Here is a 27,205-nt window from a genome sequence, read left to right on the forward strand (position 1 = left end):
GACTATTCACCTGACAGTGCTGTTTTTTGTGTGCATTATACTTGTACCGGCGCTATGCTTCAGCAGAACAGAACAGTACAGCCACACACACACACACACACACACACACACACACACACACACACACACACACACAACAATCAATGTTTAACAATGCTGATATGTAATGGAGAAACCCAGCCAATGATACGTTTCCATAGAGGGAGGGAGGGTGCCGTTCCCTTCCAAGGCAGTCACAGTGAACACCTGGCTGGGGTAATCAGAGCTGTGGGAGATGTAGACAGAACACCTGGGGTAATCAGAGCTGTGGGAGATGTAGACAGAACACCTGGGGTAATGAGAGCTGTGGGAGATGTGGAGAATCTAGCTTTTCACACACGCTGCACTATCACACTGAACGACTGAGTCGTGCACCGAGACAAGGACACATGCAGAGTCCTGACGTGTGTGCGTAAGAGAACGAGACGTGCACGCGACACGTGCGCGAGAAGGTGTGTACGAAAGGCCTGCTTCATTGTCCCCGTTTGAATTATTATGAGAGGAGCTTCGAAGTTAGCCCGGCGCGGCCAGACTCATAGCGAGGATTCACTGACGCTTCATCCTGCGCTATGAGTCTGGCCGCGCCAGGCTACTTCGAAGTAGCTTCAACTGTGTGTGCGTGTGTCTGTGTGTGTCTGTGTGTGTGTGTGTGTGTGTGTGTGTTTGTGTGTGTGTGTGTGATGCTGTTCTCTACAGGTGCGGCGGAACCAGCGCACCGTCCAGACAGAAACCAAGTATATCGAGCTGATGATCGTCAATGACCATGACCTGGTACGTACACATGGTACACACAACTCTTCATTCGTTTAATACGACCTGGTACGTACACATGGTACACACAACTATTCATTCATTTAATACGACCTGGTACGTACACATGGTACACACAACTCTTCATTCATTTAATACGACCTGGTACGTACACATGGTACACACAACTCTTCATTCATTTAATACGACCTGGTACGTACACATGGTACACACAACTCTTCATTCATTTAATAAGACCTGGTACGTACACATGGTACACACAACTCTTCATTCATTTAATACGACCTGGTACGTACACATGGTACACACAACTCTTCATTCATTTAATACGACCTGGTACGTACACATGGTACACACAACTCTTCATTCATTTAATACGACCTGGTACGTACACATGGTACACACAACTCTTCATTCATTTAATACGACCTGGTACGTACGGTACACACAACTCTTCATTCATTTAATACGACCTGGTACGTACACATGGTACACACAACTCTTCATTCATTTAATACGACCTGGTACGTACACATGGTACACACAACTCTTCATTCGTTTAATACGACCTGGTACGTACGGTACACACAACTCTTCATTCATTTAATACGACCTGGTACGTACACATGGTACACACAACTCTTCATTCATTTAATACGACCTGGTACGTACACATGGTACACACAACTCTTCATTCATTTAATACGACCTGGTACGTACACATGGTACACACAACTCTTCATTCATTTAATACGACCTGGTACGTACTACGTACGGTACACACAACTCTTCATTCGTTTAATGTCCTCCTCATACTTTTGGCTTTGTCCCAGTTTGGCGCTGTTTTGAAATTGCAGTTAAGGGTTTCCATCAATAGCCAAAGGGTTTTTGGCTATTGCTTTTGTTTAAAAAACATGCATAACATTACACAAAATATGTAACATAAGTCGTGTTTGTAATTGTTTTACAGTATTTAGACTTTCCAAGGTGTTAATGTACATGCAACAATGATGAAAGCCAAATACCGTAGTGCATTGAAGCAATAAAGAATGAACAATCTGAAATCATGAATACTCTCCTCTCCCTTCCCCTCCCCTCCCCTCCTCTCCTCTCACCTGTTCATAGTTTGTCCAGCTGCGTCGGTCAGTCTCTCAGACCAGGAACTTTGCCAAAGCGGTGGTCAACATGGCTGACGCGGTGAGAGAACCTCCTCACTCCCTTATGCTCCCATTTAATGGCACCTTGTTGACGAGAGTGGTACACAACAGGTGTCCGCAAGAATAGGGACGCTATATAGAGCGTTGCAGTCCCGCCACCTACTGTATGAAGGAAGTAAGGAAGAGGCAACATTTCTTTCTAATATGCCTGCTGTTCATGAAGCCTATTGTGATGATGGGTGTGTGACGCGTCATTCGAAATACTATGCAGCTTGTGCAAGGACGCGCTGTGATTGGCCAGTAGCCACTTTGAGTGGCAGTCGGAGCAAACGCTTTCGCCAGATTCTCGCTATTCTGTGTCGGGTCGCAACTCGAAACGCTTTAGTTGCTCGGTGCCAAAAACACAGTCCTCAGATATTGTATGCGAGAGGCGCTTCCGCGTTGGCCACAGAAGCGGGGCGTTTTTACAAGCACAAGCTGTATAGTATTTAGTATGATGTGTGCATAACTGGCTATGAGTCAAGGACAAGGAGTAGCTCAACCCCCCCCCTCTCCGTCAGATCTACAAGGAGCAGCTGAACACGCGCATCGTGCTGGTTGCCATGGAGACGTGGTCCTCCCACAACATGGTGTCCGTGGGAGACGACCCCCTGCTGACCCTGCGCGACTTCATGAAGTACCGGAGAGAGAGCGTCAAGGAACGCAGCGACGCCACACACCTCTTCTCGTGAGTTAGTTGATATAAATAAATGTAAAGGTCAAAGAAGCACTGAGCTAGAGCAAATCAAAGTTACTATATTTACCCAGGGTAACTGGACTAAGCTCAAGAACTTGTTTACAGCCAGGCCCTGCTCATAGAACATTTCATGGTAGGGGTTCAATGCCTTGCTCAAGGGCACTTCAGCGGTGGTAATTTTAACGTGCCGGTCCGGGGATACGAACTAGCGTATATCAAGACCGCTCCGCAAACCGTTCGGCCACCGCTGCCCTTTGAGCAGTGGTGCTCAAAGCGGGGTCCTTGGGGAAGGCGGGGGGGGTTACCAGTTACTGTATTATAGCAGAACAAGCATTTTAACCACTTTATCCATATTTTATACTTTGGCTATTCAAAAACCGCAAGCACACAGTTTGTACATTGCTAGTTCTGAATTATTTACATCTGTACATCTGCTATTTTAAGTATTTTTGAAACATTGTGAATACATTGTTGTTGTTGTTATGCTCAGATATGGGTCATATGAATTGCACATCAATTTGGGGTCCATGGCATGACACTGTTTGAGAACCAATGAAAAAAAGCACGGCTGTATACCAACATAATTATTTTTTAGAAAACCAAATAGTTTCAGCCTGACAACAAAAGGTCTTCAGGGATTCTTCAAGCCCTATTTTTCATTTCCCTGCTTCTGCAACGTGTGTGTGTGTGTGTGTGTGTGTGTGTGTGTGTGTGTGTGTGTGTGTGTGTGTGTGTGTGTGTGTGTGTGTGTGTGTGTGTGTGTGTGTGTGTGTGTGTGTGTGTGTGTGTGTGTGTGTGTGTGTGTGTGTGTGTGTGTGTGTGTGTGTGTGTGTGTGTGTGTGTGTGTGTGTGTGTGTGTGTGTGTGTCGCAGGGGGAGGACGTTCCTGAACAGTCGCAGTGGGACAGCGTACATCGGTGGCGTCTGTTCACCCACCAGGAGCGGCGGCGTGAATGAGGTAACACTAGTGTGTGTGTGGCTGTCGTGTTTTAATGAGTTTGGGAGTTTCTACATGTCAAGTATACAGTACTAACATCCCTGAAAGAAGCACTCTTATTTTCACTGTGATCAACAGCCTAGAAGTAGGAAGGGACCTGCTGACCATTGGGAAATCCGCGACAAGTAAGGCTCCCCAACGCCAAATAAAATGGCCTCCGATCTGAGCATAGTCTGCTGAGGAGGAGGCGCGTCTGTCTGTCCCTATGGTCTGTCTTGGACGGGAGGCTCCGGACGTTAATTACTTAATTCCGTTCATTTAATAGTTTAGTTTGGGACCAACCGGAAGGGGCGAATGCCCTTATTGTTTTTCTACCGTTTTTCTTTTTCTGACACTTTTTGCAGTTCTGGCCATTTTGCTTTTAACTCATAGAATGCTGAAAGCGTTTTTAAACGTTTTATTATAGCCAAGCGCAAGAAGCGCATAACGTTTTTATACGTTTTATGGTCCAAAAAACGTTTTTTTATTGATTACTTTAGTTCAACTATATTTGCGCCCGGACAACTCATAATGTAACACCGATCGGCTCTAAAAAGAGTTAAAACCCCCCCCTGCTGAAAAGAGGTGTTGGTCTGAGAAGCGTCTGGCACCGCCTATTGGTTGGTCTATGCGAGGACGTACGACGTAATGGATACGGCCGTCCGGCATAGACCAACGCAGATGTCAGGGGATCTAAAATGGATGGGACAATGCTCTTGTTTGTGTGAATACACTCGATTCCCCCTCCCCTCCTGTTTCTACATGGTTTCTCCCGAGGGAGAATGGTGGGGGGGGGGGGTCTCTTCCTCTTGGATCGCATTGGCAGTTCCCCCCCCACTCCCGAGTCCCCCTGCACTCTCATTCTCGGAACAAGATACAACGCGATTTGCTCTCTGCCCGTATATAAACCTGCAACGATCGGCATTTGATTTCATAACGTAACGTTTGCCAGACACATGTGGAGTTAGTCATGGACAGATTGCACATCATTATCGAGGGCCCGCCATGATACGTTGGTCGCTGATCGCAAGCCGTACTGCTGCTGCGCTGCTGGCATCCTACCATCCAATCCATCCCCCTTTCTCGTTACAACAGGCTATTATAAACTCACCGTCGAGCAGCCTGCCCTGCACCTAATGTGATAAAATGAACGGCAGGACAAAATCGGATCGATTATTATCTGTCTATCAGCAACATACGGGTGTTTGTCTTGCAACGACAGGTGGTGCTTTCTCGTTTTTTTTCTTCCAAATACGTTGACGTGCTGCTGCCGCATCCATCTCGTTGTTTTTCTTGTTTTTTTCCCAAACATGTCCAGACACAATCCGATCCAGTCTCGCGTCTCACCTTATAGATACGCGAGACTGGATCGATGAGGTTAGTGGTATGTCTGGACATGTTTGGAGCGGCACACGACAATCGACAATAATGTTGATTATGCAAGATCATTTCCTCAAAGCCTAGTTGCCCCCCCCCCCCCCCCCGTTACTGCGATTGTTTGTAGCTCGAATCACAGAATGAGTTCAATGAGCGTAGGGAGAGGGCACATATGGGGCTACGATTGAAGAAAGTTTCCAAGTCCGTTTTATGATCAGATAATGTGCATCAAGACTCTCTGCTTTCATAAGAAAAAAACTAATACTGTAATTGCGAATGCAATGAGCACTTACTATGAGACCTAGCAGATCACGTCTGTCTGTCTGTCTGTCTGTCTGTCTGTCTGTCTGTCTGTGTGTGTGTGTGTGTGTGTGTCTGTCTGTCCCGCTTACTGTATATGTGGACCTGGCCCTTTTGTGCCCATATATGGAGCTGAGTGATTTGTGAGTCATGGTGACATGAGTGTGATGGCGTGGTCCTGCTTTGGGGACTCCTTATATGGTTATGGCTGAGTCATGGTGACATGAGTGTGATGGCGTCTTTTGTGACCATATATGGAGCTGGCGTGGTCCAAGCACTAACTATGACACCCTGCAGATCATGTCTGTAATTTATTCTAATTGTTATTGCAATTTACGATCTGCGTTCGCCTTCCGCGTTCGCGCGTCTTACTCGTAATAATAAAAATCACACCCCTGTGAAGTGAGCAGTGCAATGTTGTGAAGTGAGCAGTGCAACATTGCACTGCTCACTTCACTGGGGTGTGATTTCTATTATTATTACAGTATTAGTATTTTTCTTATGAAAGCAGAGAGTATTCTGTTTCATACGGTATATAGTATGTACATGTCGCTATAGGCCTTATTTTGTGAATATTTAGTTGTTAGGTACATGCTCTCTAAAATTATCTTTTTCAGAGAACTTTAGAGATGGCATGGGCCTGAATAACTATTATTCACAAAATAAGGCCTATAGCGACATGTACATACTATATACCGTATGAAACAGTCGACTCTCTGCTTTCATAAGAAAAATACTAATACTGTAATAATAATAAAAATCACACCCCTGTGAAGTGAGCAGTGCAATTGCACTGCTCACTTCACAGGGGTGTGATTTTTCTGGGTGGTATTTTTCTTATGAAAGCAGAGAGTCTACTGTTTCATACGGTATATAGTATGTACATGTCGCTATAGGCCTTATTTTGTGAATAATAGTTCTTCGGGTCCATGCCTTCTCTAAAGTTCTCTGGTGGGCGCAAGCTGCATTCAATAGCCAATTAGTGACAAACTGTATATGTGTACAATGTGTACTGTTTTCCTCCTAAAAGTAGACATTCAGGGCTTTCATTCGGTATATGGTTTGTATAGGATATTATTTGTGCTCAATTTTATATCGGTCTTTTGAACTAAAAAAACTGAACTGAAATGTCTGTCAACTTCAGGCCTCCATATCTCTGTTGTTTTTTTTCACAAGCAGCGTGCAGGCAAAAGCAGGTGTTAGAAAAAGGTCAATATCTCCAGAATGGAAGATGGTAGAATCATATATTTTTTTTTAAATTGAAGTGGACAAGTTGGGCTTTCTTTTTATTTATGCGATTGTGATTCTCCCCCCCCCTCGCTGTGGGCCCCCCAAAAAGTTCAAAAAGCCCATGTTAAGCCTTCAGCACCAGTAAGCCTTGGTCCGCTAGAACCTGTAGCAGTCTATGTGTTAACAGTAGAGGGTCATCATGGGAAACGGTCAAGAAATGAAGCTCACAGTCATTCGTCAAAGCACCTCTGACCTTTAGATCTCTCAATATAATCGTATGAATTATATGATCCACTCTATCCACTCCTGAGATTTTCGTAGCCTGGTTAACCACTCCCTCTTGAAATCGCATTTCCATTAATTTGTGTGTGTGTGTGTGTGTGTGTGTGTGTGCGTGTGTGTGCGTGCGTGCGTGCGTGTGTGTGTGCTCATTCCAGTATGGAAACGTGGGTCCCATGGCCATCACTCTGTGTCAGACGCTGGGTCTTAACCTCGGGATGATGTGGAATAAGGAGAGACCCGCTGCAGGTAGGATGCTCCCTAATGCTCCTCTTGGTTCTGCAGGGCTGGCTATGTAAGCCCTGCTGTATGCCTCCTTGTTATGAGTTACTAGTCTAGGGGTGCCCGAGGCACAACATGAATAGATGCTCCCGCCTTCCCCAACTCCCACACAAACAAAGGGTTAATGTGTACAAAATAAATAAGTATTCGTTAAAGCAGAAACTGTTTTTAATATTTAATATCATATTGTCTATTTCCCTCAAACTTATTTCTAATGGTTTGAGCCTCAATCACCACTCTGATAACCAGCCCTTGTCATTTCTTTCTTTGAAAGCAGTTTTAGCTGCAATACCACAATGTCCTGAAGTGGTGCTGATATGCAGATTATTTAATATTTGAGTCATTATAATACTGATGCTAGATAAAACCAGGCTTGTTTCCATTCCATGCCAGCTTGAAAAATCAACAATGGCGGACATTGTAAACAAAGTGGAAATGCTAATTTGGAACTGAAGACTGAAGAAGAGGAGGAATTATACAAAGTAGGTTGCCATTGATGACATCACGATGAGGACAAAATCAGTTGAGCTGTTCCTGAGAGCAATTTCCATTAAAGCACCCATATGCCTGATTGTTCAAAATTGGTTATTTGTGGGGATAGAAAACACATTTGGGAGACCCAAAAACAAAATAAATTGAAAAAGTTGAATAGGTCCTTTAACTAAATAGAAATAACAATATAGAGTTAATTCCATAAACAAAATTTGTAAATAAAAGTTTAATGATAACTGAGAATGAATGTAATAAATCAAGAGCTAAACAAAAATAATATCTTATACCTAACAAAATAAGATCTATTACCTCCTTAACATAAACGATACTCAAGAGAAGTTAGAGAACTAACAAACTCAGAATCACTTAACTCGGATCAAGAGAACAGCAAAGCAAATGACTCATAACTTCATCAGTAACTAAATATAACAGAAGATGTGTGTGGTGGCCGGTTGGGAGAAGAGGCCTGCACTGCCTAACTGACCTAATGAGGCTGAGGGCATGTATTTGTATTTTGTGAACACAGGAGGTGGAAACAGTGTTTCTCCAGACAAATCACTTCCCAGAATGAGATCCACACCTACCACAGGTAACCGAGTCCGCACGCCAACTCGGACCGGGCCAGACAAGAGTGAGGAGTTAACACACATTTGAGCGAGCCCCCAATTCATGTTATGACCCAGTCTAGGGTGTGCCTGTGACACAACATGAGTAGAGGGTATGTGCGTGACATCATCATCATACCCGGAAGTTATGCGGGAACGCCTACTGAGTGGCAAAAAACTACTCTCTGTCCTTGACAGCCCAATCTGTTTGCATTAAACGACATTAAACTCACTTTTCCACTTGATTTGCCAATCACTTTATGCATGCACATACCCCTATGCTGATTGCATAGCGCCTAGATGGAAACAAGACCGCAAGGACTTTTTTTGGTGCTATCCCTTTTGGACTAAGTGTTTGACTGTACAGAACACTACCAAAGGTAGACAGGTCTGTTCCCCCTGCGCACTGTGTTCTGTTCGCGTTCTGTCCTCTTATGTAGAGAACCTCAGTCCTCGTTAGCCTCTCAGAAAGAAGCAGCACTCACTCCTGGAAGTTCCCCTCCAATCACTGGCCATCTGGAAGTGTCCCCACCAATCGCCTTCCTGGCTGGTTATACATTCACACCCACAGTCTCACAGTCTGATAACTCTACCTGATCACAGGTACCACTCCATTCCATACTAGGACCAAATCATAAAGGTCTTTTCAGACGGGCAACGACTAACACGCATAGTAAATGATTTTCAACGAGAGGCGTTTATTTTGGACACGAAGTTGAGGGCCGACAACACAAGCGCATTTACGTGGGCACGGTACCGTGAAATTGTCGCTCGTGTGCTCGTTTCGTGCACGCGACTGACTAGACCTGGATTGTGTTGAGCTTTTTCTTTTACGCAGACCTGTCGCTGATCCAGGCGACAACGTCTGAACATGTGAAAAGACCTTTAATACATACACAAATACGACCACAGTCGAAACACTCTTCTTGACTTATATGTGTGTGTGTGTGTGTGTGTGTGTGTGTTCATTTAGGAGAGTGCCGGTGTCCAGACCCGTGGTTGGGTTGCATCATGGAGGACACAGGGTATGTGCCCAGATGTATAAGTCCACACACAGTGTAATGGTCTTAACTGTTAGACTGCTATTAGACTCTAATAACAAATCCTTTTTTTTTAAAAATATTTCCACTCAGGCTTTATCTGAAGTCTGTTTCCCAGAAATATGTTTCATGTGATTTATTATTTAGCGAGGCAATAACAATGCGATGCAACATCACAACTCTTGTCTTATCACCTTTTCATAGGCGATAGGACACTCTGTATTTGATTCCTAGAGTTTTCATGCTAGCAACCTTCATGTTGTCGTTTCCTGCACAGTACTGTTAGCAGTGTAGATGAGTGATTCTCAACCTTTTTAAAGTCAAAGACACCGCTGTCGGGCTCCATGCACACAATAACTCTTCCTACTTCCTCTAATAGACTCCATGCACACAATAACTCTTCCTACTTCCTCTAATAGACTCTATGCACACAATAACTCTTCCTACTTCCTCTAATAGACTCTATGCACGCAATAACTCTTCCTACTTCCTCTAATAGGCTCTATGCACACAATAACTCTTCCTACTTCTGAGCCCCTTCCCTACTTCCTTCACAGGTGTTGTTACGGATGATACTAATTAAGGTTCTGTTCCATTTAGTGTACAGTGGTTCTCAAATGTTTTGATTTCAAGGACCCCCATTACTCAAGTTACACACCCGTACACGGGCCATTTGGAACCCACTCAAGGAAACTTTGAGACCCGTACTGGTGTAGCAGAGTGTTTCCAGTGAGCCAATAGCAGCACCCTGACTCTGTTTGACCAGAATGCAACGAGCCTTCATTGGTATCATGAGTCGGGTTGTTTGCGAATGCAGCCAATTGGCTCAAGTCATAGCGTATGGGTGCTTGACTTGGGTGTCATGTGATAGCGTATAGATGCTTGACCTCTAACCTGGGCGTCATGGTGTCGTTCCAGGTACTACCTGCCCAGGAAGTTCTCCCGCTGCAGTATAGACGAGTACCTGCGCTTCCTGTGGCAGGGAGGAGGGAGCTGTCTGTTCAACAAACCCAGCAAGGTGTCACGCACGCACACACACACACACACACACACACACACACACACACACACACACACACACACACACACTCTGGCAGGGAGGAGGAAGCTGTCTGTTCAACAAACCCATCAAGGTGACTTTCTGTCTCACACAACTGTACTGAGGAATGATTACAATCCAAGACACTTCAAGGGAAAAGGGCCCGCTCTACTCAGACAGTTTTATATAGTTTAAGGCGTGTGCTGGGTGCAGATTCAAAATGAAGACGAAGGCCTGCGTGCCGAAACGCGTTTGTCTGTCTGGTATGACTGCTACTGCGGAGCACTATCATTATTAAACAAAGACTATTACTCGACTGGAAGTGCTGATTTTATTCACTTTTCAATAAAATGGTGCCTTTATATAGTCAGAGCCTTCATCCAAAGCACCATGTGTGCGTTTCATTACATTCACACTGGAGACTGACACAGGAGTGGATTTTCACCCCCTGTCCCAAACCACTCCCACATAACAAATCCCATCACTGTCCCAATCCCGTACCAGACAGAGAGCCGTGTTTTTCAAATGGACTTGGCCAGGCGCCTGGCCAAGTCAAGAGAGGATAAACACCAAACCCGAGAACTATTAGTGGGCAGTGAAGGGTGCATTGTAGCTTCCAGCGGGTTTGCATAAGAGGATGTAGATAGATATACTTTATTTGTCTTTGCGGAAATTTCTTTGTGCCAAGCAGTCATCAGGATACAAAAAACAATACAATACAATACAATACAATACAATACAGTACAAACAGATCACACAATACATGACAATACCTCACAGCTCCTCTCTTGCAGAGAGGGAAAAATAGTGCCTAAGGCACTAAATTGCTCATGGCTGGCACTGCTTATGGGAACAAACCATCTTGAAGCTGTGTACCGTCGCCCCGATGGTATTGGATATAGGATAGAAGATGGTATTGGCTGTGTAACGGATGTGTTCTGTCCCTAGCAATAGCTTTTCCCTTCCTGAGTACCCGGGTCTCATATTATTCTCATACTCTCAAGTCGTACACCAGCTATTTTGCTGGATACCTTGATTATTTAATGGAGTTTGTTCTTATTAAACAACAATTCTCCACTGTGCTTGTCGTCATACAGCTGCTGGACCCAACAGAGTGTGGCAACGGATACGTAGAGCAGGGGGAGGAGTGCGACTGTGGAACCCTGGTGGTGAGTGTATTCATTACAACCGGAAATGGAAATGGTATGAACTATTTTCACATACTCAAGGGAATTTGACTACATGGTTGCTCTCCATTTTCAACCACAAAGACGATTAAAACCAAAGAAAATAAAGACATGTGATTCTAGAAAAATATGAAAGAAACACGTGATGACAATGAATGAGTAATATGTGCATGTTAATAATGGCCTCTCTAAATGCTGTGGTAAGAGTAAATGTCCTGTAATCAAGCATTGTGAGCTTGTAGATCAACCATTGTCGGTACACGACACCACTGTGCGACAGAGTGTGAGTTAAGCATAATTTGTGTGGGCTTGATCAAAACACAAATAATTACAAACCCCACACAAAAGAAATCAAACTGAATTATAATTGTTCAACTGGATCCTATCATTTGGTTCAATGCAGTCTCTTCCGATGAGTTCATCAGGGTGGTTGTGGTGTGTCTCACAGGAATGTTCTCGGAGCGGAGCGGCGTGCTGTAAGAAGTGCACGCTCACGCATGACGCCATGTGCAGCAACGGACTGTGCTGTACGGACTGCATGGTGAGCCGTCCTTACCTCTCTGACCCACTTAGCAAGCATGCGTTAGTGCTGTCCTTATACCTCGTTGTACCTCACTCACCACACTGACCACTTAGCATGCATGCGTTGGTGCTGTCCTTATACCTCCTTGTACCTCACTCACCACACTGACCACTTAGCATGCATGCGTTGGTGCTGTCCTTATACCTCCTTGTACCTCACTCACCACACTGACCACTTAGCATGCATGCGTTGGTGCTGTCCTTATACCTCCTTGTACCTCACTCACCACACTGACCACTTAGCATGCATGCGTTGGTGCTGTCCTTATACCTCCTTGTACCTCACTCACCACACTGACCACTTAGCATGCATGCATTCATGGCAATTGCACCTTGAACATTGCATGTCATCCGCGTCATCAGTGCCCATACCCCAGGTGGGGTTGGCGAAAGGGCCTTTCTGTGTGGAGTTTGCATGTTCTCCCCGTGTCCCCTAGGGTAGGTACCCTAACAAAAAACATGCAGTAATCCTGTGTCTCTAAACTGCCTCCCCCTGGCCAGCCATGGCACCTGATGGAGGGGAATGGAACTGGTTGGAATAACGTGGTCCTTCCACACGCTACGTCCAACCGGGGAAACTCTCCCCTGTCAGGTGAAAAGAAGCAGCTTGGACACTCATGCATGAAGGAAGCATGAGGTCAGTCCGTTGCTCTCCCCAGGTTGGAGTGTGTGTAGAGCCCAGGATTAGATAATAATTGACACTGGGTGAAAAAATGAGAAAGAGCATATCTGCTACAGCTGCCTGTACAGATGCCTAAATAGTGTTAAAACTGTGTGTTACAGTACGAGATGAGAGGAGTGACGTGTCGCAATGCCGTCAACGACTGTGACATCCCCGAGAGCTGTCCAGGAGATTCTAGCCAGGTAAGACTCAGAGACATGACCAACCAGGCAGTGAACTGTGCTCCTGGGAGCTGTGCAAGAGATTCTAGTCAGGTCTTATCACAAATATGGAAATCATCACAGTGAAATCCTCACTGTAAGATTTAACAGTGGGTGACAGCCTGGCATATTTTCCGGAAGTGCTTTATTTGTCCATGGGACCTGGCAACTACTGGCGATAGCAGGCAAAGAGGTGATAACATGAAAATATTCGTCCGGCGATAGCCAATCAAATGCATGTGTTGCTTTGTTGGGCTCAAAGCCTGTTGATAAAGTATTCAATCACTCAATAAATATACTCTTTTTCCAAGTGTCTGTTTTCACTACTACATGAGATGACTACACAAATTAAATGTAGAATTTAACCATATTAAATGGTATTATTATTGCGTAATAAATATCGGTGAAAATAATCAGCATTATTTTGAGACCGATCAGATACCAATATGGTATATTTTTATGGCCGCTATGACAGATTCTGATACGCTAATGATTATATCGTGCATCTCTAGTTTATATATTACATACGGAAATGGCAGCAGGAACGGCCACTAGGAGATTAAATAGTCTCCGCTGTTCACCCGCTGTTAAAACGTAGGGTCAATGTTAATCGAACATCTTGTCCAGTGGTGTTACTCAGAAATACTGTGATTTTATTTTTACTTAGCAATACCGTAGCAATACCAAAATGTAGGAATACTCTGCTAGTAGCTGTAAATATCCTTTATGCTTTGTGTGTGTATACTGTGCCTGCTTTTCAATCCACACATCGAGGCTATTTCCAGGCAACACGTTGGTATGAAATCATTGTAAAGAAAGTTGATCCTCTTATAATCCTTTATTTATGCTTTCACGTGTTATTCTTTGGGTGGACCACTACATCTTATGATGAAATATTATTATTTGGCCCAAGAATCAAATCAAACCAAACAAAAGCCATGTTTTTTCTCCTCAGTGTCCTCATAATGTACGCAAGCTGGACGGCTACACGTGTGAAGCTGGCCAGGTAAAATACCTGACTTTATCAATATCTACTGTAGGTTTGTTGTTCTTCGTGCGTGCGTGCATGCATGCGTGTACTACTAACTAGCCAGTTACAATGCTCCTGTCCCTCCGGCTTATTATATAACTAGCCAATTGCAGACAAACAAATACGGCAGGCGTCAAACTTTCTTTTTTTTTTTTTTTTTTATCCCACGATTTTGTGGGTGCAGGTCTTTTTTCCGACAGCATATTGATCCGAAACCTCAATCCTAACCGCAAGCACGGGAGCAGCGCATGTCGGACCATCGCCTTTTCGCATCGCAGCGAATGTCCCCCCGCTGCGGATCGGATCGTTGCCCCGTCGGCTAGAATGCTGTCGGAAAAAAGGCCGCCTCCCCGATTTTGTAACCCAGTTTTTCTTATCACCCAGTGCCAATTATCTAATGTAATCCTGGGCGCTACACTTCCTCTGCCAACCTGGGGGGGCAGCGGACTGACCTCATGCCTCCTTCTATGCATGAGGAGTCCAAGCTGCTTCTTTTCACCTGACAGAGGGGAATTTCCCCGGCCGGACTTAGCGCGTGGAAGGGACACGTTATTCCGACCAGTTCCTTTCCCCTCCATCAGGCGCCCCGGCTGGCCAGGGGGAGGTAGTTTTAGAGACCAGGATTACGGCATGTTTTTGTGAGTGTACCCTAGGGCAGTGGTTCCCAAAGTGGGGTCCGGGGACCCCCAGGGGTACCTGAGGGAGTTCCAGGGGGGACCCATCTATTTTGTTCATGTTCATAAAGTGCTAAAGTGCTTAAAGCAGTGGTTCCCAAACTTTTTCATGTCAAGGACCCCCAAATTGACACTACTTAGCCCGTGGACCCCCATTTGAAAAGATATGCCAGGGACCCCCATAAGAGAAGACGTACACATTTAGACGTCTACATTTAGACGTCTACATTTAGACGTCTGTATACATTTAGACGTCTGTATACATTTAGACGTCTACATTTAGACAGTGTCCCCCTGAGTGCCTCCCCAGTGTCTCCCTGAGTGCCTCCCTAGTGCCTCCCCAGTGTGCCCCTGAGTGCCTCCCCGGTGTCTCCCCAGTGCCTCCTCAGTGCCTGCCCAGTGTCCCCCAGTGTCCCCCCAGTGTCTCCAATAGCAATACAAGAGCAATAATACAAATTAATCTTAATGTATTAATCTTATTAATTAATTAATCAAATTAATTAATCAAAATTGCGGCCTGTGCCCAGCACCATGCCAAAGCTTTTTCCTGCAGGAAACACTGCTTGTGGTTGTAAATATATTGTTATCCGTGTTGCGAGGATGAGGGGGTACCTGGAAAAATATCTACCCCAAAAGGGGTACCTGGTCCAAAAAAGTTTGGGAACCCCTGCCCTAGGGGACACGGGGAGAACATGCAAACTCCACACAAGTCAAACTTGAGTCCTCTTGATCGATGCCCATGTGTTGGTTCCCACAGCACCAATTTGCTGGCGGGTCCTGCTAGTCTCATTCTCCTGGCTGCTATTTTCTGGCTCACCTTTGGTATTCCCTCATACAGGATCTTGTTGGTAATATGTGCACTCTTGCTGATGTTAAGTACTGCAAGCAACATTCTGGTGTAGCAGCACCCATCTAGAGACTTCTACACCTAACATACACCTAAAAAAACTCTGTCTATAGCTCTGTCTCACTCTCTCTCTTTCTCGCTCTCTCTTTCTCAGGGTCGTTGTTATGGAGGTCGCTGTAAGACCAGAGAGCACCAATGTAGGACCCTGTGGGGCCACAGTGAGTTGGACTGCATATTATTGAGCGTTAGTTCTTTAAAATGTTGTCGCCTTATTTCTCCCAGAATACTGAGAAAGAAATCTGAGCACGAACAGTGGCTTGTATGTCAAATATTAGTGGAAGTTGAAGATCTTCTTCACTTTCAAGTTATGGGAAAAAACAACATTGTGAGCTTTCCCAGTGAGGACCACTTATTGCAAGCTGACCCATTTGCAGTCATTATTGTTTTACACATAGTATCATAGTGGTATATTTGTTTTATATAACAAAATAGTGTGTCCTATTGCTGTAGTGTTTGGTGGTGGTGAGTGACAGGGGAAGAGTGGCACAGGGTTATACATGGTCTGAGTTCAATGTTTCTCTCTCGTCAGGCTCAGCTGACAGATTCTGCTATGAGAAACTCAATGCAGAGGGCACAGAGAAAGGCAACTGCGGCTGGGACAGCAATAACCAGGCATGGGTACTATGCAACAAGCAGTAAGTAATGCATGTTTGCAGGTTTCTGAGAAGGCCTTAACGATATCTTGAATTATAATTTCAAATGTCATGGTTTTAAGGATTTTAAATACTCAAATTGAGTCGAGTCAAGTAATACAAGTAATACTTAGTTGACGGTGGTCGCCTCTGTAATTGGTCAGCTCTTAGATTAGATTGCATTCAAATCAATTAATAATCAAAACTGTGCGTCTGTGAGTTATCTGTTTGTGCACTTTTCTTTGCATCCTTGGTTTGTTTGTAAATAATACAATAGTGTGAACCTTAAACGAACAAGAAACCAAACTATTGGTGCACTGGATTCTCTGGGAGAGGAATACATTTTGTCAGTGTCTGTGCCAAATCGAACATGGAAGGAATGTAAATTACTTCTCTGGCATTTGCTATTTCAGTCTATCGCCTTGAGACTCTTTCTTGTCTTTTCATCTCTCTCTCTCTCTCTCTCTCTCTCTCTCTCTCTCTCTCTCTCTCTCTCTCTCTCTCTCTCTCTCTCTCTCTCTCTCTCTCTCTCTCTCTCTCTTCCTCTCCATCTCTCGGCTCCATCTGTCAGAGACGTGCTGTGTGGCTTCCTGCTGTGTACTAACCTGACAGAGAAGCCAGGCTTCGGAGAGCTCCAGGGGGAACCCAGCAGCATGACCCTGTACCACCAGAGCAGATACATGGACTGCAGGTCAGAGACTTCTGTCACTGCAGGCGTAATGAGCTCTATGCACGTGAGACTTTTTGGAAAGAACTAGGTCCCCTACTTCCTTCACAGGTGTTACTGATTATGCTTATTCATGATTATGCTAATTCAAGGACCACTTCACCACTTTTAATTTGGAAAACAGCGTTTTCGGCCACTCAAACAGCGTTTTCGGCCACTCAAACAGCGTTTTCGGCCACGCAAACAGCGTTTTCGGCCCACTCAAACAGCGTTTTCGGCCACTCAAACAGCGTTTTCGGCCACTCAAACTGGTTTTTGGAAACGGATAAATAAGTGAAGATTCTCGAAACTATCCGGATCAGTGGTGCTGTGTAGTCATGCGAATCGGAGCTTTTGAGAAACGATGATGTCACCACTTATTAGCGCATGTCATTTTTACTATAACCCATTCTGACCTGAGATCAGATTCATACGAGGTTTCCACTGGACACACACTGGTCTGATGAACCCATTCTGACCTGAGATCAGATTCTAAAAATGTCAGTCGTTCTTCGATTTTTCAAAAATAGCAGACCTACAAGCTCGTAGCGCGCCACTCGGTGGCGCGCTATGAGCTTGTAGATCTGCTATTTTTAAATAGCTAAAGCATAACATAATGCCAACACCAAAACGGGTTCCCGTACAGAATGGGATAATTAGGTGAGAAATGCAGCTTAATTGTGCCTGCATGCGGAAACTCGCATATCTATCCAATTGTTCATTGTTTATATATCACTGTAGAAAGTAGGCTATACAGTGGGTCGCTGTGCGCATATATGGCTCTCTCCTGTTTAGGTAATAAAGGGCACACCCTTGACTGCATTTGTCACTGTGCCTGCATGCCGACAAGTGCGCGTGTGAACTTTTATTAGCCTACATTATAACGTGACATTTATTATACACCTCGAAAATATAGCCACTCTGCAAGCTCACAAGTGGTTGTGGACACTTCTATATAGGTCTGACTCTGCTATTCCTGCTGTGCAGGACTTGCCAAGTCGCCAGAGCAATGGTAAAGTCCAAAGTGTCTATCATTTTTAAATGATATGGAGAGAAAAGTCGAGAGTCGGGATTTGGAGATTTACATACATAGTGTGGTACTTATTCCTTCATTAAAAAATATGATTGGCACCTCATAAGTGTAAATATAAAATCTAATATAATATAGCCTACAATTTAAACCTTCTACTGCAGTGATTTTATCCTGTGTTCAATGCGTTTGTGTGTGGACTCAGATATCTCTGTCGTATGGGCAGGGATTCTTTCTAAAACGGAGGACGGAAATATCCGTTTAGCAAAATATCCTTATACGTGTGGCCTGGGCCTAAATGGAACAGCCTCAATTAGTATAATCAGTAACACCTGTGAAGGAAGTAAGGAAGGGGCCCGGAAGTAGGAAGGGTTATTCTGTGTGCATATAGAGCCTATTGCTACATTCTGTGGTGCATCATAGATTCATATGTTTGATTGTAATACTAAACAATAATAAGAAAGGCCCTTATACTCTACTATTTTTGCGAGCGTCATCATTGTATGATGAACAGTAATTGGACCAATTGGAAAGGAAAGGAAATTGAAAGCATAGTCATTCACAGCAGGAGAGCAACGGACAGAGGTTATAGCTACTTTGGCCTCCTTTTTTGGGTGCCATGTCAATATTCCGACCTCCCATAATTCGGAACTAACACAATCCCAAACCCTAACCCTAACCTCCGTCTTAACTGGCCACGTATGTCGCTAACCCTAACCTCAGTCTTAACCGGCCACGTAGGTCGCATACGGGGAGGTTGGACTTCCCCCTTTTTGAGGGTAATCTCACTGGTTCTGGGGGTCTAATAACGCCTTCTCTAAACTCTGACCTCTGACCTCCCACTGTGCCGTGTCCAGTGGCGGCCACGCGGTTCTGGACGACGGCACAGACCTGGGCTACGTGGAGGACGGCACGCCGTGCGGTCCCAACATGATGTGTCTGGAGCGCCGCTGTCTGCCCGTACCCACTTTCAACCTCAGCACCTGTCCCGGCTCGGCCACCGACCGCATCTGCTCCCATCACGGGGTGAGTTCCACGCCAGATGCACAGTTTGGCCCCTTTTCCACCAAAATAACTTTGGTTCTAGAACTGGTTCCGTTCTTTATTTTTGTTGTGATGGTTTATAATCACATCTGCATCTTCCATCCTGAATAGTGACCCGCCCACTTTGGTTCCCACTTCAGGGCAAGCAGAAGTATTTTTTGGTTCCAGTTCCGAACCAACTTTTATGGATTGGAACCAATTAATTTGGTTCCAAATTTAGCGGGGAAAAAATAATGGAACCCTGGTGTAAAAGGGGCCCATTAGTTGCCTGGCTCCAGACAATAGATGGCAGTGGGGTGGTAGCGGCTCAGGGGTAGAGTGGCCAGTAGAGCAGATCCGGGGCTCCCCCAGTGTCCCCAGTGTCCTTGAACAAGACTTTGAACCCCTTTGTAGGCTGCTGCCTTGCATGGTTTCCTCCGCCATTGGTGTATGAATGTGTGTATGAATGGGTGAATGTAATATGCACAATCTATGTAAAACACTTGGGATAAAAGCGCTATATAAATGCACCATTTAACTCCACTGAGTGGACTGCTTCTCTGTGTCTGGCAATTATGTTTTCAACCTGCACTTTTTCCACATTGAAAAAGTGATTCTCCAATGAGCAGAGGGTGGGTTTAAAACCATTGTTCAAGCTGTTGGTGCGGTGGTGGGAAAAGTATCCTGATTTGAAGTAAAAGTAGCGATACCACAATGTAGAAATACTGTTTAAATAGTAAGTAAAAGTCTCTATTCAAAAGGTGACTGCTGAGTAGTAATATCAATAGATGTATACACTGACACGAAACAAGACAGGAACGCCCCAAAACGTCACATCCGGGACATTTACCCTGGGCAGAATTTTCTATGGCTGCCAATGCAACTTTTTCCAATCCTTAATCACATACGGACAAACATCTATGCCGATAATATCTAACCTGCGGAGGTAACGTGCCTTGTCTACGGGCAACAGATCTTTCAACCTATGTCATTGCAAATACGTTTGATAATCGCTACTCTGCGCAATATTGTTTTGGAAATGCCAGTGAACGAGAGCAAATCACAACTTACCCTGGGGGTGTTGACTCCGCCCTGAATATGCGTTGTCGTGTCAGTGAGTGTATATCTATAGATTGAAATGTTGTAAAAATTATCAGTAGAGGTCAGCAGAGAGACAATACAAATTGTTTGAAATAAATGGCAAGAAATATACAGCATAAAATCAAAAACGACTAATTATAATTACAAGCTTTTCCATTTGATTATACATGCTTTTCCTCCTACAGGCATAGCATTTTACTATATTTGTTTATTTAGATGGGACACTGCATAATTATTAATGGACATAAATTACATGTGTATGCAACGTAAATACGCCAGATTTAGCAAAGATGCTAATTTACATCCGCAGTCCCCATACAAAACTGTGGAATACATTACATGACCTAGCCCTGCTCTTTTTTTGTCTGACAAAAGAACGATGTAGCTTGGTCCTCGATCTCTGTCTGTCTGTCTGTCTGTCTGTCTGTCTGTCAGGTTTGCAGTAACGAGGTGAAGTGTATCTGCGATACAGACTACACAGGCAAGGACTGCAGTGTGTTTGATCCCATGCCTGAGCCCACCCCCCCAGAGGGTCCAGAGAAACACAAAGGTATCAAACTAGCCAGACAATATCACACTGGGTGGGATCCGTGGATATTAGTCTTGTCCTTCTCAGTGTTCAACACGTCAACTCAATTTCATTGTAACTAAGATATTCAACATAAATTCATAAATGTTTAATGCCATATTTAGCCAGTACGAGCACAAATGTCCAGTTTATTTACTGCTGCTATGGTGGCATCCTTCTTTGTTGTGAAATAGGAAACTCTCTATTTTATTATCCTCCCTGACTGGCCCACTCCTCTCCTCCCTCCCACAGGGGCCAGAGGAACCAGTATTTTATTATCCTCCCTGACTGGCCCACTCCTCTCCTCCCTCCCACAGGCCCCAGAGGAACCAGTATTTTATTATCCTCCCTGACTGGCCCACTCCTCTCCTCCCTCCCACAGTCCCCAGTGGAACCAGTATTTTATACTTTGTACCAGTATTTTATTATCCTCCCTGACTGGCCCACTCCTCTCCTCCCTCCCACAGGCCCCAGTGGAACCAGTATTTTATACTTTGTACCAGTATTTTATTATCCTCCCTGACTGGCCCACTCCTCTCCTCTCCTCCCTCCCACAGGCCCCAGCGGAACAAACATCATAATAGGGTCCATTGCTGGAGCTATACTGCTTGCAGCAATAGTCCTTGGTGGAACCGGCTGGGGATTCAAGTAAGGGCTTTTAAGTCAGGATTTTTTTATTACCGGCTGACCTACTTGGCCAGCACTGTGCCTGTTGCATGCCTGCTGGTGACTGTGCATTTATTATGTGGCTTTGGCTAATTATGTGGCTGTATGCAGATGGAGAATGGAGTAGAGACGATTGTTGGAGAACGGGAAAATACACAGTTGAGTTAAAGCTGCAATCCAGAACTTGTTTTAACCAGTTTCAAGTTTCAACCTGGCATTCCAGGTCAATGACTTAACATATTCTGCCTATTGAAACAATCGAAACAATTTCCCAATATTAGAAAAAAATGAAAAACACCTAATAATATAATGCTACTGCTATTTTCTTTTCTCCTAATTTATGACATTTCTTAGATTTTTCATGAAGTTACTGAAAAATAATCTTTGAATATTTAGCTTTTTTGGGCAATGTTTTTTTGGGCAATGTTTTGAAATAATAATTAAAAATCAATTAAAAATAATAAATTTAGGAAACAAAAAATAAGGGGACCCATAACAATGTGTTCCTATGACCCACAAATGGGTCCCGACTCCCGACACAGTGTTTGGGAACCAGTGCTATAGGACAGTTTCTTGTACGAGATACCCAGCTTTGACTCCCTGTTAGGAAATGGAAGTTGTGGATTGCAACTTTAGACTTTTATGTCCATTTTCTCGCCTTGCTGTTTTTAGATGTTTTTTTTAAAGATTGGCTTTTTTGCCTTTATTGATAGATCTGAAAAGTGACTGACAGGAAATGGGGAGAGAGAGAAAGAGAAGGGGGAGTGACACGCACGCAGCAAAGGCCGTCGGGATTGGGAGTTGAACCCGAGACATGCTGTCAGGCTGCGTCAGCAGCCTATAGGTGCCCGGACCGCTCCCCTGGCCGTCCGGGTTTATAGATGTTTGAAGGAAACTGTCAAACAGACCGACTAACCTTAGGGACAGTTCGTTGAGCTCACTGTTGTGTGTGTATTGCAGTAGCGAACTGTACCTTTCCTCCCCGATCTCACACACTGTTGTGTGAGATCGAAATCTATCGTGTTACTGTTTAGAGCTTAAACCCTCCTGTGCCAATCACGAGAATCTCGTGTTTCGTTGATTTCTATGAATAAATACTCTTATATTTACAGGCCGGTCGCTTCTCTGTCGCTAGGCAAGGCTTGCTTGCTTCGACGTTGTGACATCATTGAAATCCCAAAACTGCGTTCACCTGCATTACACTCGCAAGCTTTAGTTGTGTTTTTCTCGGAATTGAGGTGATATGAGGTGAGGGACGATGTTAGGAGCGCAATAAAACAATACGTGACCTCGCGATTAGCGTATTAGCGCTTCTGACGCTAGAGAAGAGGACCCCCGGTGGCTCTAAAATGGCCGATTACTACTTCCGGTTCACAGGGCCAGTTCACGGGGTCTTCTTCGCTGCCTTTTTCGTGCATTCTGTTGGCACTGGCCATAGTCAATGGTGGTCTCAAATGAAATAACTCACAAAACCCTTGCTAAACCTGGCATGACGTTGTCCCTGTTTAGCATTTCAATCCCAGTGCCTCTGGATTGAATCCTTCTCATCGCAGTGTTTATTTTAAGGTTAGGTTTAGGCATAGTAGGCATGGTTTTATGCAGGCTTTTTTATGCCACTCGGTCCACTTGGTGAGAAAAGACTACAGCAGTAGTTAGGCAGAAAAGACTACAGCAGTAGTTAGGCAGAAAAGACTACAGCAGTAGTTAGTCTTAGAAAAGACTACAGCAGTAGTTAGGCAGAAAAGACTACAGCAGTAGTTAGTCTTAGAAAAGACTACAGCAGTAGTTAGGCAGAAAAGACTACAGCAGTAGTTAGGCAGAAAAGACTACAGCAGTAGTTAGGCAGAAAAGACTACAGCAGTAGTTAGGCAGAAAAGACTACAGCAGTAGTTAGTCTTAGAAAAGACTACAGCAGTAGTTAGGCAGAAAAGACTACAGCAGTAGTTAGGCAGAAAAGACTACAGCAGTAGTTAGGCAGAAAAGACTACAGCAGTATTTAGGCAGAAAACAGTAGTTAGGCAAAAGACAGGTACAACGACAGAGGCTTGAGCAACGAGCGAGTCGTTAAGTGAGCGGGTCGCCGTTCCGAACGTTGCGAATGCCGCTACAGCCGACTAAGTGCCGTTCGAGTTATGTACCGAATCCGATAGTGACAGAATCGAAACCCTCCCCGGCAATATTTCCCACCATGGAGGAATGCCAGGCAGTGCCTTTCTCTTCGCAGATGAGTAAGAAGGAGGCGTCGCCAATTGTGTGTGAGATCGGGGAGGAAAAGTTGCGGTACAGTGGCAATGCTGTCATCACTGTGTGCCTTGTAAATATTTGGTTCAACTTCACTGTATGAATTGACTGTCCTCTTAAAAGCAGTGTTTATTTGCTGACTGTCTATAGAGCAGTGATTTCATATATATCAAATATTTGGTTCAACTTCACTGTATGAATTGACTGTCCTCTTAAAAGCAGTGTTTATTTGCTGACTGTCTATAGAGCAGTGATTTCATTTCAAGGACCCATGGTTTGACGTGTTGATACATACAGAGTGTGGATCTGTTATAGGAGCGTGTCTGTTGCTTGGCTGTAGATGTGATGCTGCACTTTTAGTTTTACACTGCATGACAACATTCACTCTCAAGCCTAATTTATCCGTTTTAAGTGTTGTCTAGTACTTCTTTGTCTGACTGGCATCAGTGGCATGTTGTGTCTAGTTTGTTTTCGTACGGTATGCTAGCTGCCTGCCAGGATGTCATTAAAAGCTTCTGCTACAGTATGTGGATAATTTCTTGGCTTGCTTCTGGTGATTGGAACTGTAGCATATACAGTATGTTCATTTCACGAGCGGTGAATGACTCGGGACAAGCTGATCAATGAATGAATGGCCCCCATGCAGCCACAAATTTAATCCAGTCTGGAGAGAGAAGAAAGGGTACAGGATAAATGACTGAAATTGGTGAATCATGGCTTCTCTCCCTCGACTGGATGACATCTGAAAATGTATTTTCTGTTTACTAAAGAGCTTGAGAGATAATGCAGTCGTTCTCAAAGTGCGGTCCGAGAACCCTCAGGGTTCCTCGGGTCCAAATAGACCGCTGTGGTTCCATTTGAACACTCCCAGAGTTATTGGACTCCCTGAAATTAAAAGGCTTGAGAACCCTTGCCTAAAGCAATGATTAATATCAGAAAATAGAGCTTTAACTTAAAAGAACACTTCACTTTTATCAGCCTTTGCAGGACCGTACCGACAAGCTGTGTCAAAACAAGACAAACATGTTCTCAACACTGACAATATGTATTAATATTGCTCATGGAAAACCTGACCTCCAGTACTTGGAGGTGGTTGCATTGTCCAATAACTTAAAGTTTCCTCGTAACAGACTTTAGTTGTGGATTTTTCTGTGGATAATAACATGTAAGCCAAGTTACAACGCTCAAATCTTCGGTCTCCTCCCACCCTCTGTCCTCCGGCAGCATGCTGGTGTTACAGCGAAATTGGTGCCCTGCGGAATTACGTTACCATCTTGTTGACATGTTGTTATGTTCAGACCAGTGTTGCCAACTTAGCGGATTTGTCGTCATATTTAGCTTCTTTCCAGACCCCCCTAGCGACTGAATTAGTGAAAAGCTTCTGGCGAGAAATCTAGCTTTTTTCCCCTGGTGAATTGGGGACAAATCGTGTTGACAGGCGCCAGATATGCGCCAGAGATAAAATCTTTTTTTTTTTTTTCTCAGCCTCAAATCCGCTAAATTGGCAAAACTAAAAGTGGTCGGCGCGTCTGGTCTGGCTCACAGGTCACAGCAGGCTCAGTGGCTTCCTCGGCTCGGTTATGTGCACACTGCACAGACTGTCTACCAGTGCTTCCTCCTTTCTTGCTCTGCCTAGGCGAGTGCGCTCCGGTGCGGTATTTCCGAACGCGCCCCTCGAGCTCGACAGAGCAAGAAAGGAGGAAGCACTGGCAGCTCAGTTTAGTCTCCTAGTAAAAATAAAATACACACTCGGATGCATAAAGTATTAACCTTCTAATTCCTGTATGGATCGGAACAAAATAGCGTTCTAAACATTAGTTGAATTGAGGTATGTTTTTTTTATATTACAATGAGTTTAAACGATGTGTTATGAAATGAAGAGATGATACAAACTAAGTGCACATAAATGACAAATGTTTTTCTGGGCTGGCTACATATTTTCGTTGCTAGGGGCGCCTAAAAGTCGCTAGGGACGCAAAAAAGTCGCTAGGGGCGGCGCGCGCTACGCGCGCGCATATCCCACCCCTGGCGACTTTTAGCGACTTTTAGAGGAGCCACTAGCTACTTCCGTCACTGGAGAGTTGGCAACACTGGTTCAGACACTGAACCCATTTTGGGCGGGAACCCCTTTTGGTGTTAGCATTATGTTATGCTTTAGCTATTGAAAAATAGCAGATCTACAAGCTCGTAGCACGCCACCGAGTGGCTTGTAGGTCTGCTATTTTTGAAAAATCGTAAAAATGTGGCACAAATCTTTGAATATATATATTCTTTCAGAGCGAACGTTTTTTTTTATTTCGACGTCAGGCCTAAACGGGTTAAGTCCACAAGATGGTCACCTATTTCAGTAGTTCACCAATTTCACCACAACACCGCTATGCTATAGAGGACAGAGTTCTTGGGCCAGACATTTGAGCATTGTAAGTTGGCTATAGAGATATTATCCAAGCAGAGATGGCTCTCTCTCTCCTACACAACGCATGGGTTTGACGCATGCGTTCACACTTTTCCTCCTGCATTATGACACGGGTTGTGTTACTTTGACCGATGACTGACCTCACTCACTTCTCTCCTGTTCCTGTCTTTTTGCTCCCTGTCTGTCGCCATCACTGCTCACTCTGGATATACAGAAACATCCGAAGAGGAAGGTACGATCCCGCCCAACAGGCCATGTGATTCAAACACACCTTCAATTGTCTAGCATCTTTTATTATGTGAAATCCAGTGAGACCCACGAACCCCTCGACTTCTGCTTTTCTATAGCCCAGTGGCTCTCAAAGCATTTTCATATCAAAGACCCCCAAATCGATACAGTATGTATTTATCCGCGGATGCTCTATATTCACTAATCGATACAGTATCTTTGAGAACCACTGTTCTATACTGTATTAATTAGGATCCCGATCACGTTTTGTTGCTCCAGATCCGATTCCGATCATTTGATTTTGCGTATTCTGCCCATACCGATTTTTTTTCCGATCCGATATTTATATTTTTATAGAACACTTATGCCATAATTATGCCACAACAGTACAGTATCCAAAATCACAAACAATATCCGTCTAATATCATGATATGGATATTGACACTAGGGATTTCCCGATCAAGTTATTTTGCTCCCGATCCGATAATTTGAAAATGACGTGATCGGATCGGGACAACCCTAGTATTAATCGCATTCACCTAGTGAATCTTTTTTTAAACTTAAACTCCATTTAGACAGAAAGAACACTAGATTAATGTAAAGAAGGACATGGCGCGATAGAAAACCTGGAAGTTGCCTGGGATTCTTCTGCTACGATAGAATAATCTAATACCAAGGGATCCAAAGAGGATAGGAAATCGGCACTTCTTAACTTTATCAAATAATCAGGAGGTGGTCCTGGTAGGATGGAAAACCAGCAGAACTAGATGTCCTGGTTGGGTATAAAACCAGCAGTACTTGAGGTTGACAGCACCAACATTCCCTGTTTTTACATTACACTTAGGCTATCATATGATTATGGCTGACACCCACCCTGAGCCCTTCCTTGTCCCCTTCTGACCCCCACAATGACCCATTTGCCATTTTCGTGAAGTTAGTAGCTGATCTCTGCAGTGTGGTATTTGTTTTTATTATTTATTTGTTTTATCTTTATATAGTATGTATTTCTT

The 27,205-nt window shown here is 44.3% G+C and overlaps 1 protein-coding gene across 3 annotated transcripts in view; it reads left to right on the plus strand.

The window, feature by feature from the left end:
- The window catches only part of LOC308332542 (disintegrin and metalloproteinase domain-containing protein 11-like), a 62,749-nt gene that overhangs the window by 32,334 nt on the left and 3,210 nt on the right, over positions 1-27,205 (plus strand). The window contains exons 9-26 of one of the 3 annotated variants that reach the window (XM_080788496.1): positions 736-810; positions 1,936-2,007; positions 2,528-2,694; positions 3,576-3,660; positions 7,023-7,113; positions 9,217-9,268; positions 10,202-10,301; positions 11,420-11,491; positions 11,958-12,050; positions 12,875-12,955; positions 13,929-13,979; positions 15,679-15,742; positions 16,114-16,219; positions 16,788-16,907; positions 18,810-18,978; positions 20,512-20,626; positions 21,202-21,292; positions 26,182-26,199. In XM_080788496.1, coding sequence (XP_080644622.1) covers positions 736-810; positions 1,936-2,007; positions 2,528-2,694; positions 3,576-3,660; positions 7,023-7,113; positions 9,217-9,268; positions 10,202-10,301; positions 11,420-11,491; positions 11,958-12,050; positions 12,875-12,955; positions 13,929-13,979; positions 15,679-15,742; positions 16,114-16,219; positions 16,788-16,907; positions 18,810-18,978; positions 20,512-20,626; positions 21,202-21,292; positions 26,182-26,199 — 1,622 coding nt within the window. Of the gene's footprint in view, positions 1-735; positions 811-1,935; positions 2,008-2,527; positions 2,695-3,575; positions 3,661-7,022; positions 7,114-9,216; positions 9,269-10,201; positions 10,302-11,419; positions 11,492-11,957; positions 12,051-12,874; positions 12,956-13,928; positions 13,980-15,678; positions 15,743-16,113; positions 16,220-16,787; positions 16,908-18,809; positions 18,979-20,511; positions 20,627-21,201; positions 21,293-26,181; positions 27,143-27,205 lie in introns of those variants that run through there. The other 2 variants (XM_080788495.1, XM_080788497.1) reach the window with 2 other exon arrangements.

This window comes from Protomyctophum bolini, assembly GCF_963924005.1.
Source record: "Protomyctophum bolini genome assembly, chromosome: 18".
NCBI classification, from domain to species: domain Eukaryota; kingdom Metazoa; phylum Chordata; class Actinopteri; order Myctophiformes; family Myctophidae; genus Protomyctophum; species Protomyctophum bolini.